This window comes from Artemia franciscana, unplaced genomic scaffold (genome assembly GCF_032884065.1).
Source record: "Artemia franciscana unplaced genomic scaffold, ASM3288406v1 Scaffold_805, whole genome shotgun sequence".
NCBI classification, from domain to species: Eukaryota; Metazoa; Arthropoda; class Branchiopoda; order Anostraca; family Artemiidae; genus Artemia; species Artemia franciscana.
The window spans coordinates 1-20,598 of record NW_027068063.1 but is presented as its reverse complement, the minus strand read 5'-3'; the positions used below and the strand labels follow the sequence as shown (position 1 = coordinate 20,598).

Below are 20,598 nucleotides of genomic sequence, written 5' to 3'. Positions count from 1 at the left end.
CGTAAAATTTAAGCATATTCGAAATTATTTCCAATGGCTTGGCTGCAATTCACAAAATTAAATTTAAAGTTAAATAAGAAATAAAAAAAAGTATTTAGAATTAAAAAAGAGTTTGATAGAAAGCTAATTTGTTGGCTGCATTAAATAAAATGTATGCCTATTCTGAGGTGTCTTTAAAAATAAAAAACATAATCTAAAATCAAATGAAAAATAAAAACATAAAAATTGAATCTTAAAATTAATTAAGACTTTGATAAAATTGAAATCTATTGCCTACTTTAAGTAAACCTATACCTTTTCCAAGGAGTCTTTACGAATAAAGAATTAAAAAGATTGAGTAATAAAAAAATAAAATAAAATTGAATCTCAAAAAATTAAAAAGGACTTTTTGATAAAAATGATTTTTTGATTGCATTAGATAAAATCCATGCCTATGCTGAGGAGTCCTTAACAATTAGTTTGGTAGCTAATCAACTCTTCAAAAGTTTTTTCTCATTTTCTTAGTCCAAGAATGTAAACCCGGACCCTAATTACCCTTATTAAATTTTAAGTAAAATCTTAAAAATTTAGACGTGTGACATTTTTGAAATAAAGGAACGTGCTATTACGTTCTTACGTTCAGAATCTCCGCGTTTGAACTCCTACATTTTGTGTTACAAGTGATTAAAATAAATGAGTTCTAAGGGCACTCCAGGAAAGAGTCCTGCACATTATGCAGCAGTTCCCTATCTTCTAAATCAGGAATTTCTAAACTTTTTTGGGCAAGAGACCCCTTTTCCAAAAAGAACTAGAACTTAAGACCTTCATTGTCAAATTATTAAAAAAAATCATAGAACTTTTAAACCATACATAATTGAGCACAAAAAGATACTCATTCAAGTCCGACGAGAAGAGAGAGAGAGAGAGCGATTTAATATAGAATGCTTTCAAATCAAGCCATGGCTAATCGTAGAGAAAACCAAGACAGATAGTCCGAGTGAGTGAGAGGAAAATCTAGCATAAGGCCTTTTTACGATTGTATACAAATGATGTCAGTTCATTTGTTAATAGATAAGTCTATCTATCATCCGTCCATGCATTACTAGGGCTGAACTAAGGTAGATTGATTCGTCTTAATACCCTAATTCATACCTGAGATATTAACTTGAATCAGTTCAAAAAACTTGTGCTTTAATTACATAAGAAAAATACCTAAAGAATTATAAACCGGTATTATTTTGAACGTATTTTCTTTTGACATGAAGGAATTGAACCTACATGCCTCTAATTTAGAGACAGGTTTGCATCCACTGCGCTGTTGCGAGGTATTTGATATCTTGAGTTTTCTATAAAGCTGTTCACGCACATCAAACGGTTCGTAGCAAAAACCATAAGCAAGGAACACATCGATCCAATAGTAACCGAAATTGTAAAATGGAATTTGAATAACAATAGATACATCAAAAGAATTGGCTTTTTAGGCTGATTCCAGAAATGTTCATTAAAAAGCTTTTCAAAAGCGCATATGCATCATGCTTCAAAAGCATGCTTCATGCTCATATGCTTCAAAAGCTATGAGCTTGAGAAATTTTGCCATATTTTCGTAAAAGAAAGGAAACTCCCTCAAAAATTTAAGCGATCTTAATGAAAATCACATTATCAAATTCAGCATATCTGGGAATCCTGCCACAGAGATGTCAAATTCCTATCTACAAAAATGCGCAATTTTGTTTGTTTTTGTCAGAAAAAAGATCTCAGATGTGTGTTAATTTTTTTTCCGGCTTGTTTCTATGGAGGGCTCTTTTGAACGAAAATTAAAAGCTCTTATCCTCTTTTTGAATGACAAAAAATATTGAAGGGCAACCAGCCCCCCTCTCACACCCCATTTTTTCCTAAAACGTCCGATCAAAGTTTTGAGATAGCCGGGGATGATTGATTTTGAGCATAGTTTCCGATTAAAGATTTGGTTCATCATTGTTAAAAGGTCCACTAGCTATAATTCTGCGGATAACATGCTCTCCAATTGGTCTCGACAGAATAACTAGCATTGAAGTTGTCCAAAGGTTTACCTACCTGGGCTTTACAATTTCCTCAGATGGATCGCATCTCCCCGAGACGCAAGCAAGGATGTCCAAAGTGTCTTCTGCCATGGGTAGGCTGAACCGTCATCTTTGGTGAAAACCGAAAATCACGCAGAGAGTTTCCCAAGACTTTAGACTTACTTACTTAGGACTCCTAACGGGTGCTGCTCAGTGTAGAGAGTGACGTCTGCATCCTCCATCCACTTAGGTGCGGTGCGACGGTTTGTGCTTCATTTGGTCTGATGTTTGTCATCGTCAGGAACTCGGACAGGCTGTCTGACCATCGTTTCTTCGGTCTGCCGCGGGACCGCTTTGAACTAGCTTTCGTAGGGTCAAAGTCAAAGATCATCTTTGCGGGTAAGTGCACGGGCATTCAAAATAGGTGTGCGAACCATCATAAGGTACGCTCAGCTGCTTGGATAGAACACGAAGACTGCCTGGTGAGCTGCAGTAGCTTCTCATTTCTCATGAAATCAAACCACCTTAGACCTTCGATTCTTCTCAGGCTCTTCGTCTGGATACATTGATTGCCTTTAATGTTGCGGTTGATGTATGCCATGTTTGAGCTCCGTAAAGCATGACAGGACCGACAAGGGCGTTGAAAATCCCCCGTGTAGTTGAACGACTGATGTTCGGTTTTCGCCAAAGATGACGGTTCAGCCTACCCATGGCAGAAGACATATTGAATATCCTTGCTCGTCATCCTTCAATGCTAGTTATTCTGTCGAGACAAAACTGGAGAGTTAACAATAGAAGGAGACGGGCCTTTGGCCATACTTTTCGTTTTATCCCAGTTTATCTGCAGTCTCATATTTATGGCCTCTTCTTGTAAATTCCGAAGTGCTTCCAGTAACTGATCCATGGAGTCCGCTAGGATGGCAAGGTCATCTGCAAAGTCAGCATCTGAGATGACGCGATCCCCAAACTTGAGCCAAAAACTGAGACGGGAAGTTGCTTCTGTCATGATGTGGTCCATGATGGCATTAAAGAGCTCTAGGGCCACTGCACATCCTTGACGTACTACTGTTGTGATTTGGAAGAATCGGCTGTGCCGGCCGTTGATTTGACCACTGCTCTCTGTATCATGGTGTAGAGCTTTGAAGAGTCTGCAGTATTTCTTAGGGAGGCCAGTCGATTCTACAATCCACCAAAAAGCTTCTCGGTTCACTGAGTCGAATGCAGTACGGAAGTCAACAAAGGTAAGAAAAGCTTTACGTCGGAATTCCGTAGCTTTTTTTTTATTATTTGTCAAATCTTGACAATCTGTTCGATGGTTGAACTGCCTGACATAAATGCAGCTTGCTCCAGTCACCGAATTTTACGAATGACATTCCGAAATCGATTCAGCAGGACCATTGAAATTTTGCCAGGACCTGACATCAGATTTATTCCAGGGTAATTTGAGCAGTCACTTATAGAGCCTTTCCTCTTCCATAGGGGTTTAGTAACATCCTTCCGCCAGTTTTCGGGGATTACCTCAGTTTGCCAGATTATGCAGAACAGAGTGTGGAGGAACAAAAGCATTGTAGGGTCTGCATATTTCAGTAGTTCGGAGCTTAAGCCATAGATGCCAGCAGCTTTATTATTCTTGGACTTTTTAATTGCATTTTCGATTTCTCAGGGGCTGAATGGCTTTTCTGGGGGAAAATTGTATTCATTTCTTTGACTGCTAGAATGGGCGAGACTAACATTGGGAGGGACAGACGGGGTGGCATTATTTCGGAGCGGACAGAAGTGGCCCCTTCACTACTCAAGACTGGAACCTTCGTCAAAAAGAAGTGTCCCATCCTTGCATAGGACAGGTCCCAAAATGGAAGTTTTACATTCTGTTAGATCTCGGAGATCTTTGAATAGGCAACCCATGTCTTTTTTTTTGCAGCTAGTTCAATTTCTTCAGCTTTCCTTGCAACGAACTGAGTTCGGTCCCGGTGAATGAGTCTGTTCCGCCTTCTATTAAGCCTCCGATGAGTGGCCATGTCCCCAAGGAGTCTTGTCCTTCGTCTTTGCTCTATGACATACAGTGCTTCACTAGTTAGCCGCAATTTCTTTGGAAAACCTCTATTGCTAAGCACCAGTTGTGCTGCTTCGGTCGTCTGCGATTTAAAATACTCCCAAGCACTTTCGCTAGTACTAAGTGTCCTATGGAGTTCGAAGCGATTCGATAACCCAGTACTGTACTACAGGCGAGTATCTGGCTCCTTAAATTTTCCAATATCTACAGTGACTGGCCTTCTTTCTGTTCGTTGTGCTTGGAGGTGAAGCTGAACTTCAGCGCACACAAGCCTGTGATTTGCATTCTCGACCTCTGCTGATCTGTAAGTCCTGCAGTTTTTCAATGATGGCCATTATCATTAAGTGGGTCAGGACACACAGGACCAATTGTGCAACGCCAAACACCCATATCATCACGCACTGTGGCGTTTAAGTTACCGAGAAGAACAGTTATATAGTGAGGAGACACTGTCGTGAGATATTTGGTCAGAGCTGAGTAGAACTTTTCCTTGGTTGTTTCTTTGGAATCTTTGGTTGGAGCATAGCATACGATGATGTTCATCTTATCATGCTTATGTCCAAAGTGGGTTTTCATTAGTCTTCACTATTACGGCCTCGTGCAAGAGTAAAGCCTTTTTTGTGGGCCTATTTATCGTGAGACCAAGGCCGTTTGTTCTCTTGCTCTCTCCTGACCGGAGCAACAAGTGATTATTGCCTATTTGTTCTTCTCCGCTTCCGGTAAGACGGGTTTCTGTGATACCAGTAATTGACACTTTATTCTTGGAAAGCTCTTCTGAAAGTAGGTTCTTCGGTGCAGGTGCAATCAGAGTCAAAACATTCCAGGTGGCTATTGGGAGTCGCCTTTGGTCCGGAAGATTTAATTTGTCAGTCTTTCAGAGGTCGTCAGCAGAATGTCCGTTGACGCGCGAAGGTCGAGATCTTAAAAGTAAGTTTAAATCTGAGGCTAGTTTGTCACTATTCGTAGCGCTTATTTTCAGGTGGAGGGTTGCTAGCCCAACCGACCCTAAGCCTGGAATCTAATTAGAGCTAGATTAAGCTAGATATTGAGATTCCTGGGGTGAGCTCCACCCACTGCAAAAGGTTGTAGCCACCATTATCGGAGTGTTTACCTGGGGAAAACCCTAACTAAAGACGTGGTCAGCAGACAAAGTCTACGTCATTTTGGGCGAACTCCACTCGCCTCCAGTGATCTCACTAATCGATCCTCAGTCATTTTGTTCCCCTAGTATAAGGAGAGTATGATTTCCCAAGAGGAGGAAAGTTTCTTGGTTGTTAAAATCAATCTTGGTGAGATGTTGAAAAGTGATGGGAGGGTGACCGGACCCCCATCCATGCACATAGATTGACGGAAGATAGACAGCCCCTGGGCCAAGGATGGTAAGTTATTAAAGCTATACAAGGTGGATTGCTGGGAATACGGGAAAGGTTTAATTCTGGGTCTTGGGTTAAAAATAAATTATTACTATTAGACCATTAATGTGAAACTTTCGGTAAACTAGGGTATTAATTAAGGTATTAATGTGAAAATTTTAGATAATGTCGTGTTTAATGTCGGAAAAAACCGAAGCACACAATATGCATGATAGCTGTCAAAAGGGTATATCAGCAATATTTAATAAATCTCTGAGGGTATAAAGTTGAAATCTCCTTGTCATGCTGAGGGGGATATTGAACAGTGACTGGAGAACAACCAGCCTTTTTGATCTTCTGCTGATAGAAATATAAAAAAAAGTTTTGTTCAAAATAATTAAATGGTGTATCTTTAAACCTCCTGGGATGCCAAGTTACCACGGTCTCTGGGGCAAGGAATATATATTAATGCAATTTGTCCTTTTTTTTACATGTAGGAAATGTCGATAAAAAAGAGAGATTGCTTTAGCCCGGGTTCGTCTTTAAAGGCTAAAAGGTATTGAGGTGAAGGTTTTGGGAATGCATACCTAAATCAAAAGACAGTATGTGCATCCAGGGTGTAAAAAAGGCGTATTTGTAATATCTTGGGATCGGGTAAGGGTTTTAGCTGGGAACTTACTGTAACTAAAATTGACTGAAACTGTAGCTACTCGTGTCTTCTACTACGACTGTTTTTGACTGCGACTAAGGTTACTTGTGACAGCAACTACTTGTGACGGTGACTACTTGCCATTTCGGCTACTAATGTTACTTGTGCCAGTGACTACTTTTGACGAAACTACTTTTGACTGTGACTACTCTCTACTGTGATTACAACTACTTTAAACTGCGACTGTGAATGCAGCTACTTGCAACTGTGATTAATTTTACGTGTGACTACGTTAAGGAAATTTTAAAGGGATGCTGAATAAAATCAAAACACACTGTGTGTATGCTGACTGTCACAAGGGCGTATTGGCAATATCTCTGGGACGGCCTAGAGTATTAATGAATCCTTCAGAGCATGGTCAGAGGTATGCTCAAAAGTGATTGGAGCCCTACCAGTCCTCCCCAAATTTGTCTTATTTAAATGCCCCCTGTCCGAAATATTTATTAACATTTCGAAATAGTCTGAAGCGCTAATGACTATGCGTATGCCTCCAGGGATACTAAGTCCCCTCCACCACAGCCTCTTAGACAGGAGTTGAAATTTATACAATTGCCCATTGTTTACAAGCATACTTTTTCTTGGGAAAGGGGGAATAATTCATTCAGGATGTGTCTATAAAATTTCAAGTTTTCAAGTTCAAGTTTTTTTTATCCAACATTCACAAATAAATAAATAAAATACAACATTTTCGCACTGAAGAAAACCTATGAGGGTTTTCTATTCGCGCGAAAGTCCACATATCTACTTACCTATAATAACAAATCCAATCTCTCTTACTCATTAATACACAACTCTCCCCCCTTTCATTCCTCCCAACCCGACCTTACCCTCCTGCCAACCCTTACCTCCCTAGCCCACCCTTACCTCCATAGCCCTACCCTTACCTCCCGAACCCAACCTTCTTCACCTAATCACCCTACCACCCATAGTAAAATTCAACATTTATCCCCCCAAAAATAATCTTTTAATTGCTTTTTAAACTGAGGTACGTGTTCCGCCGCCCTAATGCTCACTGATAATTCATTCCATACACTTGAACCCAGTTGTTTGATTAAGAATGAAGAACTTGTACCATGACGTAAATCCACAACGATATCACTACTATGCCTTGTTCCATAATTATACAGATCACTATTTGTTTGGTAAAAACTCTTAAAGACATCCGGGGCTAGGCCATTCATAAACTGAAACACAAATACAGCAGCCTGGTAATCTCTTATCTGATCGACATTAAGGAGCTTCAGCGACGTAAAGCAAGCACAGGTGCCATGCACATCCTAGACATATCTACCTATTGTTCTAACAGCTTTATTTTGTAGAATTTGCACTCTTCTATAGTTGGATAAGAAGTTGCTGCTCCATAGGAGGCAGTCGTAGGAGATATATGGATAAACCGACGAATAATATGTAGTAAGAAGTATCCTCTGTCTGAGAAAGTGGTGCAGACGCCGAAGTATGCCAACGCCACGGGCAATTTTTGATGAAATAGTGTCACTGTGACATCTCCATGACAGGTGGTAATCCAGATAAAAACCAAAATAGCGAAGACGATCAACTTGCTGTATTGGATTACCACATAAAGTTACGAGTCCATACACATCTAGCGGTGTACCAACTCTGCAGAACGTCATTAAAAATGTCGCGCACATTTACGCACAGTAGACTTGAGGTGAAGACCTCTAGCCTTTCCAGTGCAAGATTCGCTTTTCTCACCAGCTTCTCCACAGATGAGGCAAACACAGTTAAAACGGTATCATCAGCAAACGAGGTAAGACACACATCTTTCAGGTAAAAACGCATGAGATCAACATAGATAAGGTAAAGAAGCAGACCCAACATTGAACCTTGTGGTACTCCACACACCACTGGAAATGCTGAAGAGTTCACATCACTCAAGACTACTTTGAGAGATCTTCCTGTGAGATAGCTTTCAAACCATTTCAGGCACTTTCCTCGGACACCTAACGACTCCAACCGACTTAGTACAGATGAGGCAAACACAGTAAAAACGGTATCATCAGCAAACGAGGTAAGACACACATCTTTCAGGTAAAAACGCATGAGATCAACATAGATAAGGTAAAGAAGCAGACCCAACATTGAACCTTGTGGTACTCCACACACCACTGGAAATGCTGCCGAGTTCACATCACTCAAGACTACTTTGAGAGATCTTCCTGTGAGATAGCTTTCAAACCATTTCAGGCACTTTCCTCGGACACCTAACGACTCCAACCGACTTAGTAGCGTTTAAAAATCAACTGTATCGAATGCTTTACGAATATCAATAAATATAGACAATGGTGTTTCATCTCTATCTATTCCACTATTCACTGATTCCACGAGATGTTGCAGAGCATTCGTCGTCGAGTGCTCTTGGCGAAATCGGAATTGGGTCTTCCTCAGTAAACTATTAGCCTGTAGGAAGCCATATAGACAATTATGAACCACTTTTTCTAGTAGTTTAGAAAACAATGGAAGAATAGAAATTGGTCTCCAATTCTCAATTTCCTTTTTAGGGCCACTTTTATGAACTGGTATCACTTTTGCAACGTTTAGCTGATCTGGAAAATTGCCCTTTTCAAGTGACAGATTAATGATGAAGAGCAGGCACGGTAGTATATAATGCATTATTGCTTTAAACGCTCAAAGAGATAAACCGTCTACTCCAGCAGAATTTGATTTAAGAGATTTAACTATTTTATGTAGTTCATCACGTGTACACGGATCAAACGCTAATTCAAAACTCTCACCTCTATTATCACATATGATATGTTTTTGAACCTGTTGAAATCTATTTTTACACTATTTTGCACTTCACAACTAATATTAGAGAAAAAACTACCAAACTTATTTACAATTCCACTCTTATCTTCACGGGCGAAGCCCTCAAGTTGTGCTTCATCCCCCCCCCCCAGTATCAGCATTCCCACCAGTCACTTCTTTAATCAGTTTCCAGGTTTCTTTCATATTTTCTTTACTATTTGAAAACTTTAAATTATAATATTCAGCCATAGCTTTGCGAAGTAATTTGTTCACTAAATTGCGTTGCTTTTTAAGCAATTGAAGCGAAGCATCACTTTTATCATCTAGATATTCTTGATAAAGCTCAATCTTTCGCTCCCTCTCTTCCAGTATTTCACTTGTTATCCATGGCTTACGGGGTTCCTGTTTCTTCACTTTCATTACTTTAATGGGACACGCAGCATCATAAATAGGTAAAATAATAGTCATTAGATTATCAAGTGTTCTCGTAGGGAATTCTTCTTCAAGAAATACAGGTGTCCAATCGATGACACTAACTTCCCCCACAAACGTTTGAAGATACTCTTTTTTTTCAACCTTGTCTTTATTTTCTTTTTATTGGGTCTACCTAACTGACACTTCAAAACACCAACTAAAGGAAGATGGTCAGAACCAGGAAAAGTCACAACATCAGCATAACAAAGCTTCAAATCAGCTGAACGAACGAAAATGTTATCTATTAAGATTGAACTTGTCCAGTTATTCTCACAAGCGGTACACTCCCAGTTACACTCACAAGCGGGTATAGATCATTCAATATCATAAAATTAAAAAAAAACATTATGACTAGATAAATCTAATAAGTTAAAGTTAAAATCACCCATAACAATATGACTTGCTCCAGACGGTACTTTCGATATCAGCTGATTCATTCCTCCCACGAAATCATCCAAGTGAGCATTGGGTGGCTTATACACCATACTAGTTATATTCTTTTCCCCATCAAATTCAATTTCAATTGAAAAAACTTCAACCTTACCTTACATCTATATACTAAGATCACCCCTTTCGTGATAATTCAACCCATTCTTTACAAGGAAACCAACACCACCACGATCCATCAATACTCGGTTCTTGATACGAAGATCATAACCTGGAAATGAATACAGAGAGATCGACTGGTTTGAGCTAAGAAATGTTTCACATAATCCTATGATATCAAAAGAAGAAGAAAATTGATCAATAAATTCTAAAATATCTAGGTAACTCGTAGTTACGTAAACACTCCAAGAACATAGTCGCAGACTCCTTTCGTTTATGTCTTGATTATATGGTAGCTGAATATAATCACTTTCCCTCATAGGCTTTAGCTCAACACTCGTTATACGATTATCACCAGTAATACCTCTCGATAAATAATCCTGAAGACTAAAACGATTTTGATCAGACGTTACCATTTTTCACGTAAAAAAATAACACCTCAGCATAAAAAAAAAAAAAAAAAAAAACAGAAGAAGAAGAGTAAACAGGGATGACAGATAAATCATGGGGATAAGAAATGATAATAATGAATCTAAATAGTGAATTAAACATAAACATGCGTAGAAAATGCGAAAAAGAATACCATTAAAAAATAATAATAGAAAAGAAATAAAGAAGAATGGAAGAAAACAATTTTAAAACGCATAAATGAAAAATACTATATAAGGTCATCAATAGACCAGATCCGCCTAATCGGAGCAGTATCGGTTTCGCACACACTGCGAATTCCAAACTTATCTCTTGAAGCGCTCAGGAGATCACGCTTTCGTTTAGTAAGATTCTCGGCAACAAAGAATCCCGAGCCAATAAGCTGCTTCTTTGCTTAAAATACATGGCGGGCTATTTCTTTTGATCCAAACCGAACGAGGACAGGGGCAACTTTATCTGGTCTTTGTGCAATATTTGAACCAACACTAAATCGCTTAACATTAACTATGTCTGAAACCGCAATATTAGTTAGACCCATCTTTACAAACAATGCGTGTTTTATAGCATCACCAACACTTTGTGAAGAAATCTGTTTGACACCGTTGAATAGGAGGGAATCATTTCTTCCTTTCTGCTCTATGTCATCTAGTTTCAGCTCAAGCTGATTAACACGGTTTTGTAGTAATTCAATCATATGCATACAGGTTTTCAGATGTTTTTCGATTAATTCAAATTTGGGCTGAAACTCAATGTGTACTGCATCATAAATTTCAGAAACCATCGTTTCAACTGGAAAAATAGCATGAATATTAGCTGTAGTTTTGGATGCCAAATCTTTAAGCTTTTCATCAATTTTTTTCTTGATTTCTTCAGCTAGATTTTGCTTTGTAGCCGCAAGCTCATTCTCTGTAGCGGCCACTAGGCTACGGAGATTAGCAGTGGGATCCGAAAGCTGGCTATCCTTTACCAAATATTGCCCTTTCTTTAGAAACTGCCGGTAAACATCAGGATGGTTTTTTTAGCTCATCAAACGCATGATTTACACCCTTAGTTTTCTTTGTTGATGCTTCCTTCTCATTATCATTAAAACTAAGAAGATTAGCAACTTATACAAGCTGACGATCGTGTTTTTTGCCGTAGCAAAAAACAACAAATTTGCAGTCTCCGGTATTCATCGTCATTACCTCTAGGATTCGAATTGGCCAGAGAAGATAGCTCGCAAATTTGGCTAGGAATAAATCACCGATTTTAATATTCGCAGGATTCATGCCTTATAAATGAAAGGTTATAAAGTGAAAGAAACTTATCTTTCTGTGAGGGTCGAACCTCAATAATGTATCCAAGTGAACAATCAGTCCAAACTGTGCGAGGTCGGCCCAACTGCTAATCCTTCTCGACACTAAACAGCGTAATTAAGCGTAGGCAAATTATATCCAATTTTCTCTACACACCACACTTGGCTATCGTATCTAATTTTCTCAATTCAAAACGCCAAAAATCTGATTGTGTGATAAATTCAAGTATCAGATTGCACAATTTCTTTAGTCACTGAATTAATTCATGGTTAAGGAATCAAGTTCAAACAATTCAAAAGTTCAAACAGGTGTAATCCCTTTGAGAGCTAGTTCAATACTGAATTCAATACTAGTTCAAAGCTAAGGTTGTTAACATAAGGAAACTGCGGGAAGGTTTGGAGGGATGTTAAACTGAATCAAAAGACACTGCATTCAGACTAGCGATGATAGTAATATGCAGTATCTTAGTAACAGCTTGGGTATTAACTTGAAACTGTCAGTATCACCAATGCTACTGCTGTAACTGCCACTGCGAGTGTGGCTATGACTGCTTACGACTACCTGCAAGTCTGACAGCTCAAAACGTTTATTAACTTGAAACTGTCAGAGCCACTTCTATCCCTACTACTACTACTGCAACTGTGACTGCAATTAGTTGGGATTAATTCGAGGAAGTTTTAAGGGGGGGGGATTGAACATAATTAAAAATCACTATAGACATGCTGATTGTCACAAGGGCAAGCCCTCCCTCTTAAAACTGGGTAAGCTATGAAATATTCACTTTGTTCAGAATGTTTGAACGCCTCTACGGCATTCGCCTCTATGCCTCTGAGGATGCCATTTTCCCCATAACCTCCCGGGAAAGGTTTGTTAATTATGCAGTGTGCCCATTTCACATCAATAGCCGATAAATTTGCACGAAAAAACCTCCTTCAAATGCAATGAAAACCTTTTGGAAAATTATGTGAAAATTACGGGAAGATTGAAAAAACCATTTAAACTCAATGGTGTTAATTTATGGAAATTGGGAGAGGGGCACAAAGCATATAATTCAGAATCTAGGGGAGCGACAATTCGGAATTTTTTTCTCTTTTTTTCAAAAGAAATTCTAAAAGCAGCCCTATTCAATGAAAAAAAAGCAAAAAAAACGGAATGTTCAAAAATCGTTTTTTGGGAGGGGGAGTAAATGACCCCAAAACCCCTTGGTCTGGAGCAGGCTATTGTTTTTCTGCACCAAAGAGTTGTTTTTTTCTCAGGTAGGGAAAAACTTTCTTCTAGCATGTCTGAACTTGTCATAAGACGCTTGGGCCATCCACATATTGGATTAAAGTTGGTGCTTTCGTTTTAAAACAAGTTACTTAATTTGGTTACCCTTGAAGGATGGAAAGAGATGTCTTGTTAGGAAATATGCCATTGCAGAATCGAATTCCAGTCTCATGGAAAATTGATCTGCCATGCGAAGAACCGTGGAAAGTCTTCTTGTGACCGTAACAGACAAGGAGAGGTTTATACGTAAACCTCTTCATAGAGATTTGTGTGAAGTGACTGTAGAAATACGCCGTAGCAGAATCAGGCCGTTTTAGTCTTGCGTAAAATCGATCGGCCATTCGAAGAACCGTGGAAAGTCTCCTTGTGCTCTTAGCACACAAGGAAAAGTTCATATGTTAACCTCTTCACAAATGTTTACGTATATGGGCTGTAAAATTAGTAGATATTTCTTGTACATTTTAAACTGGAAACGTTCCTTACTGTAAAATACTGATTTTTGATGAGCAGAATTTTTAAATTACTCCTTTCTTTTAAGGCTACGGCAGGCTTCTATCGAATCTATTTCAAGACAAATTCCTCCCTCATGCCCGTATAAGCAGTTGTCTTCATTCATTGAACATTGGAAGTTAACAGTAAGTTTTTTCATTGTCTTAAGCAAACAATTAATTATTATTATTTATGTATGGAAATAATTGTTTTAATAAATAGTTAATTAAATAATTTTCATCAATAACTTTTTGAATTAAATAAAAAATTAATAAAATACAAAAGTAACCAATATTTAATTAAATTAATACGAAAATTTAATTTAACTAACTAATATGCTCAATTAATAATTTAATAAATTGTAATTAATTTTTTTATAATAATCGTTTAATCAAATAAATTGATTAATTGTTATTACTAAGTTGGAAGTATTTATTATGCTCCACAATCCCTTTTTCTTCTTAGTCTTCGTAAGCTAGGCCTGAAGACTTTTGCCCGTTCCATATTTTAGTCACACCTGTCATTAAATTCAAGATTACGCACAACTCCAGTGCCAATTATGCGCGCCATTTATGTTGAATGTTGGTCGTGTTGAACGCCGCTCGTATTTAATGTTCTTATAGTTGAAAATTATTTCAAAGACAAATTCTTGACTCAACAATCAAAATCGAGATTTGATGCATTATTTTTTGAAACTAGTAAACATGGAAGCTTGTTACAGCAATTTTCCTATCTGTAATTGAACCCTGACAAAAGTTGAGGAGGAATAGCTTAAGTAGAGACAAAGTAGTGTTGTGCAAACTTTACAAACTAATTTTTTTAATTTTAAATAATAATCCGCTTCTTAGATACAAATGTGACGCCAAAATCAAGAAAAAACCCATGCCATTCATTAAACTTGTTTTATTTTTACCGACAGATATGACTGGTGTGATTCGGCCATTATAGAAAATCGGCAAAGTGTGTAAAATAGGCACATAAAACTTGTTTACTTTCCAGAGGCACATCCGAAATCGTTACGCTTCTTTTTGCGCATGGGTCCCCCTAAAATATTTAGCAAAATTTCCTCCTACAATTTACTGTTTTTTCTAACCTCCCCAACCGCAAAAAGTGCATGTGTACTTGCCTAATCACAGCGACATAATGGCTTCAAATTATATTTTCCAGAAATATTTCGATTTTCCATCTGATAAATGAGCTAAAAACAAATTAATTCCCTCTAATGGATGAAAGTTAAGTTTCAATGCTAATTATTTTTATAACAGTTATTGGGGCAATGAAAAAAAATTCCGCCTTTATGCTTCCTAGGTCATGGCGGCGCTCTCCAGTGGTACATATTCCTGATGAAACATAAGGTTGTGCAATTTTTCCAGGCATTTAGGGTACTGCTTGGGATTTAAGCAAACTACATGGGAAATGCTTTACGATAGTTCTCAGTCCAATATTATTTCTCTGTATTTAAGAAGTAAATAATTCCCAAAAGAGTTATTTTTTTTTCGTTTAATTAGGAGTCAGTATTGAATGGAACCATTAATTGTTCTATCTTATGAATGTTACGAAGAACTAACTCACGATATCTAGGTTTTTAAAGCGGTACAATATGAGCATTAGATTTGAGCTCCAAAGACAGTGTTCTTTTTGAGCGTCTCACTGGTTTCATCTAGAATTGCGAAATCTGTTACTGCCAGCCTTGCCACTAGTACAAGTAACACTGCTCAGTACTTGCCATAGTTTTGCTGGAAATGACTACCGCATATTTACTTTAAGAATGGGTGTTGATAAACGAGTCCGTGGTTACGATCCTACCAGGAATAAGACTCGGAGCACAAAATTCTTGAACAAAATAAAAGCTAAAACCATTTCTTTCATGCTGTCTCAAAGTTACTGTTGTAACCCTGAATGGCGTATATGTAGTTTTTTCTCTTATCCAGCCGTGATCCGTTTAGTTAAAAGCAAGTTTTCGTCAAAACTTGTTAAAAGCAAGTTTTTCAGTTTTTTTTTCATATGGAATTTTTTTGAAATCGTTCAAAAACAATTTTCAAGAGGGCCCCAGAACCCCTTCAAGTGGCGTAGAGGGAGCATTCCAAATTTCAAGTGATGATGCTTTGTATATTCACAGATTTATATTTTTTTCCTTTCAAATTGCCTAGGAGAGCGGAAATATTTTAATAGATAGACTGTAAACATTATATATTGGAGATTTTTAGAGGCCCATTATAGCTTTGGACCCATAATAACCATAACAATAATCATTGGATAGACTGAGCTGGTTATACATAAATAGAATAAACATTATTTATTTAAAAATATTTAATATCTAATAAAACTTATTTAATGGAGTAAAAGGAATAATGGAATAAAACAAATAAAACATATTCAAATGGAATAAATATTTTTTAATAGCACGTGATTTTGTCGTATAATGGTGCCAATTGGATTTGACATTTCAGCAGGACCGTAGCCAGGATTGTTTCGCGGGAAGGGGGTTACAAAAACACCTTTAAGAAGCGCATCAAAATTTTGTTTATATGCATTTTTGTTACCTGTTTACGAGTTTGACAGAAAAAAATTTGGGGGGAAGGAATCAAACCCCCTAGCCTTCTCTTTCCCTGGCTATACCCCTGCGTGGAATATATCACTCTTATTATTATTTTAGTTTTTTTATCACACCGTATAATAGTATAACATGTGGAGTAAAACACGTAAAAAAAACACGATACAAGGAAAGATAAAAACACAGTCGTCTAAAAGTGCGAATTGGAATTGACCCGGAAGATATTATTATTATTTTCCACCGATACTTTGCAATAGTATAACAAGAAGAACATAAGTAAAAAAAAAACATGAAAGAAGGAAACGTAAAAATACGAACATCCAGCACAAACATAATGCACAAAAACACCAACATGAAAAAGGAAAAAAAACAACTGAAAGAGCTTAATAAGGTGGTGAAGGGGAGAAACATGGTCAATTCTGCTAAAAAAAGTCGAATATTCTGAATAAGAATATAAATCCTCCCCAAATTAAAAATTTGAAACTAGTTAGTCCTCTTAATTGGTTTTGATTTGTCAAACCATTTCAAAATGTCAAATGCCTTGACTTTTGACAAAAAAAAACTTTTTGAATTTTTGATGTTTTTATTTATGATTTTTCACAGATTGTTTTCCGACAAATACACATAATGCACTCATAAACACTCAAATACGCTAAAATAAACGAATGAATGTATAACAATGCACTCAAAAACGCATTCGAGAAAATATTTTTCTCAAATGCCTTTTTGAGAACCTTTGAAGGTTTGTACCAGAGCCGTTCCTAGGGTTAGTGGTACCCTGGGAAAACTTAATTACACTGACCCCTCCCAACTCAAAAATATAAGCAAAAAGAAGCCGAATCAAAGTGAAACATTTTACCAAAGGTGCCAGCCTCCCAGCTGAGCCCTCCCCCCCAGTTACGGTGCCCGGAGCAGCTGCTCCGTTTGCCCTCCCCCTTAAATGACTCTGGTTGGCACAGAATACAAAACCCTGGTCAAGTATTTTATCGCTATCTTCTTTTCAGTACGGACTTGAGATACCAAATGACCCATCTTCGACCCACTACGTCAACGTAAAGTTTTCACCAACTGGAACAACTTACACTTATCCTCATTGGTGTGTTCATTCAAGGTCACCAGTTATCCTTAGACGATTTGATCCAACACCGATTCTTCTAGATTTTATTAATGATGTCAATGAACTACAAATGGGATTGAAGTTAGAAGTGAAAGGATACAAACCAGTGTCTTCTTTTGTTGTAACTGACCAAGTAAGAGTTTATTTCGTTATGTTTTAGTTGTATGTAACTTTTTCCTCTCTGACATGGAGTTTGTACGTTTAAGGAGGGATTGGCATACAAACAAGCTATTGGGAGTAATTTTTGAAGTATTTAAGCAATTACTTTATAAGTTATTTGATTATGTAAATAATTACAGTTATATGGTTATAATTACTAGGTATAATTATAATTATTATATTATTATTACATTATTATTTTCTTATTATTATTATTATGTTATGTAATCAATTTATAATTAGTAAAATCTTAAATTTTATAATCATTTTATAAAAACAAGTCGAAATCCGTGTTGTTTATGGATGGCCTGAAAAAAAGGCTCTGGTATCCGACTGATCTTTAGAATTTGGCATAGACACTTATCCTCGAAGATATAAATAGTTAAGGACGAGCAATAATTAAGGAAATAAAGGAATTTAAATGAACAGTTGATGAATCATCAACCGCTGAAGTAAACCTTGATAAATTCTATCGGCTACTTTTTACATTCATTCGTCCCATTAATAAACTTTTGTCTGTCACAAAACTGAAACGCAACACCATTGCACATACCTACACAGATAATTCAATGTACAGGACATTTTGTGTTACAACTCACAATGCATTATTTCACTGGGTATTAAATTATGTTTTTACTTGTGAAGATCATTTGTATTTGGAAACAGCTGTGTTGTTGGTTTAATTATTTTTTTTTCTTTTAGGTCTTATCGCCAGCATTTCAGAATTTAGCTCACTTGCCGGCAGTGGCAGGACCTTATAGAACTGTTAATCCTCGCCCAACCCTAAAACAGCAAAGTATTTTTGAAATGCTTAAGAATATTAAAAGTCCCACAAAAAATAAAACATCTTCTTTTCAAAGTCATTTTCAACATCAAAATTCACAAACAATGAAAGGAAATGCTCCAGTATTCCAACCTAGTCTTGGCGCAACGTCTTCTTCTGAGAGTGAAGTATGTGCTACTCCGAGTGAAAAAGTGGGGAGAGTCCAGCCATTTGTCAGTGAAACTGAGTCTCAACTAAGAGTTGGCAACATGGCTGATGTGGAACTTAATCGAAAAGAAAGTCATGATGTGATGAACAAAACAGGGTTGCCATCAAAGTATTTTCAGTCTCAATTTATTACTCCTAAATTAAATTCTAAGCCTTGGAGTCCTATTAAACACCCAGAATCAGGTCAAACAATTGCTGATAAAGGTAAAGCCAACCATACTTCTAAGGCTGGTACTGAAGCTGATGGTTCTTCAAAATATTTTCTTTCTAAAGCTAATAATTCGAAACTGCCATTCAAACCACGTGATAAAGGCAAACAAACAAAACTTGTACCAACGATTTATATTAAGTCTACAGATAGTGAGAATATGCGCGAAAATTTGAAGAGTAGTCACATTTCTGAGTCGGAATTGATGAATGAAGTTGAAATACTGAAAAGTGACGAGATTATCGAAATAGCCACGAGCACTGCAGACAGTATCTACCCGTACCACCCAAGTTTGCCTCAAGGATCTGTTACCCCGTTTCTGTCTCAGGATTATGACTTTATTAGTAAAGTACCCAGTATTGAAAAAGAGTCAGAAAAATCTGTTTCTGATTCAGAGCATTATTTGGAGAAGAATGACAAACCGATGGAAATTCAAGTTAATACAAGCAGTGGTATGCATAAAGAAAGGGTCTTGCCTCACGATGGTCGTTCATCTAGTTCAACTTCTAGCTCAACTCCCAGTAAAGCTTCCCAAAATGTAGTAATCAATAATTTAGTAAATAAGCCTTTGCAATTTTGTCGTAGCTCTGTGAAGCTACAAGTTGACACACGACCTGGCTACACTTCTTCTTCTGGCAAAGTAAATCCATCTCTCAGCTCAAATACCTGTAGAATCCCAGAAGTAAATGAGGCACTTAAGATCATTTCTGGCCCTTTGAAGTCGTCAATTGAAAAGGCTGGTACAAATGAAACTCAGACTCCTTTACCTCATTATGGCTACTCTTGTAGCCAGGGTAATTTGGCGGTTGACTTAAGTGCTTGTGGGACCCCTATTAATTGTGGAGATAAAGGATTCGTCAATGAGGAAGTTAAAGTGAGCTCTGGTTATGTGAAGTCATTAGTTGAGAACGTTACCATGCATAGGACTACAGCATTTCATCGTGCCTTTTCTTCTAGTCAGGATAATTGGACTGTTAACTCAATACCCAATTTAACTCATCACCCTCAAATTGCATCTGATAAAAAATTTATAAAAGATGGGGTTAAATCAAGCCTTGACTCCGTGAAGCCGTCAATTGAGAAAGTTTCAGTAACAATTCAGAACGCGGTACCTTCTAGTTTTATTCAGGGCCACCCAACTTTTAAAGTAAATCCTTGTGGAACTCCTCAAGCTATAGCTAATAATCATTTGGTAAACAAAGTAGTAAGAACTGAATCAAGTTTTATGAAACCATCAATTGAGGAAGGTAGCACCCCTGCAGCTCACGACAAGATTGTTCCTGTTTTTGTCAAAAAGAAAGTAGACTCATCAGCTGTGTTAAAACCAATTATTGAACACGACCCTAAACCACAGAAACTTATTCCTAGCTTTATGCTGAAAAAGAAACCAACGTATTGTCAAGCTATACGAAAAGATGACAGTGTGAAAAATATGGTTAAAGAAAATGATATAGCAGATAAAACTGTCTCGGTTCAGGGAAAGAGTGATTGTCGAAATGATTTGGATACAAGTAGCAAGTCTGCCATCTGCCTAGAAAAGAAAGTGCCAATTTTTTCCCAAAATAAAATACAAAAACCTATCACGTCTTCACCAGCTTTTTTGAAAAAGCCTGCTCTGGATCTTAAGAAAAAACAGAAAGCTAACAAAGACAGTATAAAAGCAAAAGCCATCCAGTTAGAAACCCCTCTTAAACTTCAATTGGAAATAAAATGCTTGCATCGTATTTTTATTCACATCCTAAGGGTGTTACAAGTCCACAGATCAACAGTATTACAAGCAAAGTTAATTTGTCCACCACAGAGCCATCTATTTTTGAAAGACTTTCTGAATTGGACCTGAAAAACCCGGCAGAGTTTAAAGAACTGGGGAAGGATTTCGCTGAAACTGGAAAGAAGCGGAAGAAAAATGATAATCAAGTAAGTTTTTATCAATTTGGTGTACGTGTTATATAAATATCCGAAATTGGTGAATGTCGACATTCACCGCTAAATATCCTAAATACCTCTTTTTCCCCTTGGATCTAGTCAGCGTTGCCAGTCAACTTTTTCAGTTTTGTGGAATTTTTTTAAAATTAGTTTTTTGATCGACAACAAATATTTCAAATTTTCAAGCCTCGACTTGAAAATTTCTGCTCTGCTTGAAAAAAATTGTTATGAAAATTCTGCTCGATC

At 37.3% G+C, this 20,598-nt stretch overlaps 1 protein-coding gene across 1 annotated transcript in view; it reads left to right on the top strand.

Moving 5' to 3' along the window:
* Positions 1-20,337, top strand: part of LOC136043668 (uncharacterized protein C18orf63-like) — a 54,028-nt gene extending 33,691 nt beyond the window's left edge. Inside the window, exons 4-6 of the mRNA XM_065728563.1 lie at positions 13,447-13,543; positions 16,956-17,201; positions 17,930-20,337. Of these exons, the coding sequence (XP_065584635.1) occupies positions 13,447-13,543; positions 16,956-17,201; positions 17,930-20,266 (2,680 nt within the window). The 3' untranslated portion in view covers positions 20,267-20,337. The remainder of the gene's footprint in view (positions 1-13,446; positions 13,544-16,955; positions 17,202-17,929) is intronic.
* The last annotated feature ends 261 nt before the right edge of the window (positions 20,338-20,598 follow it).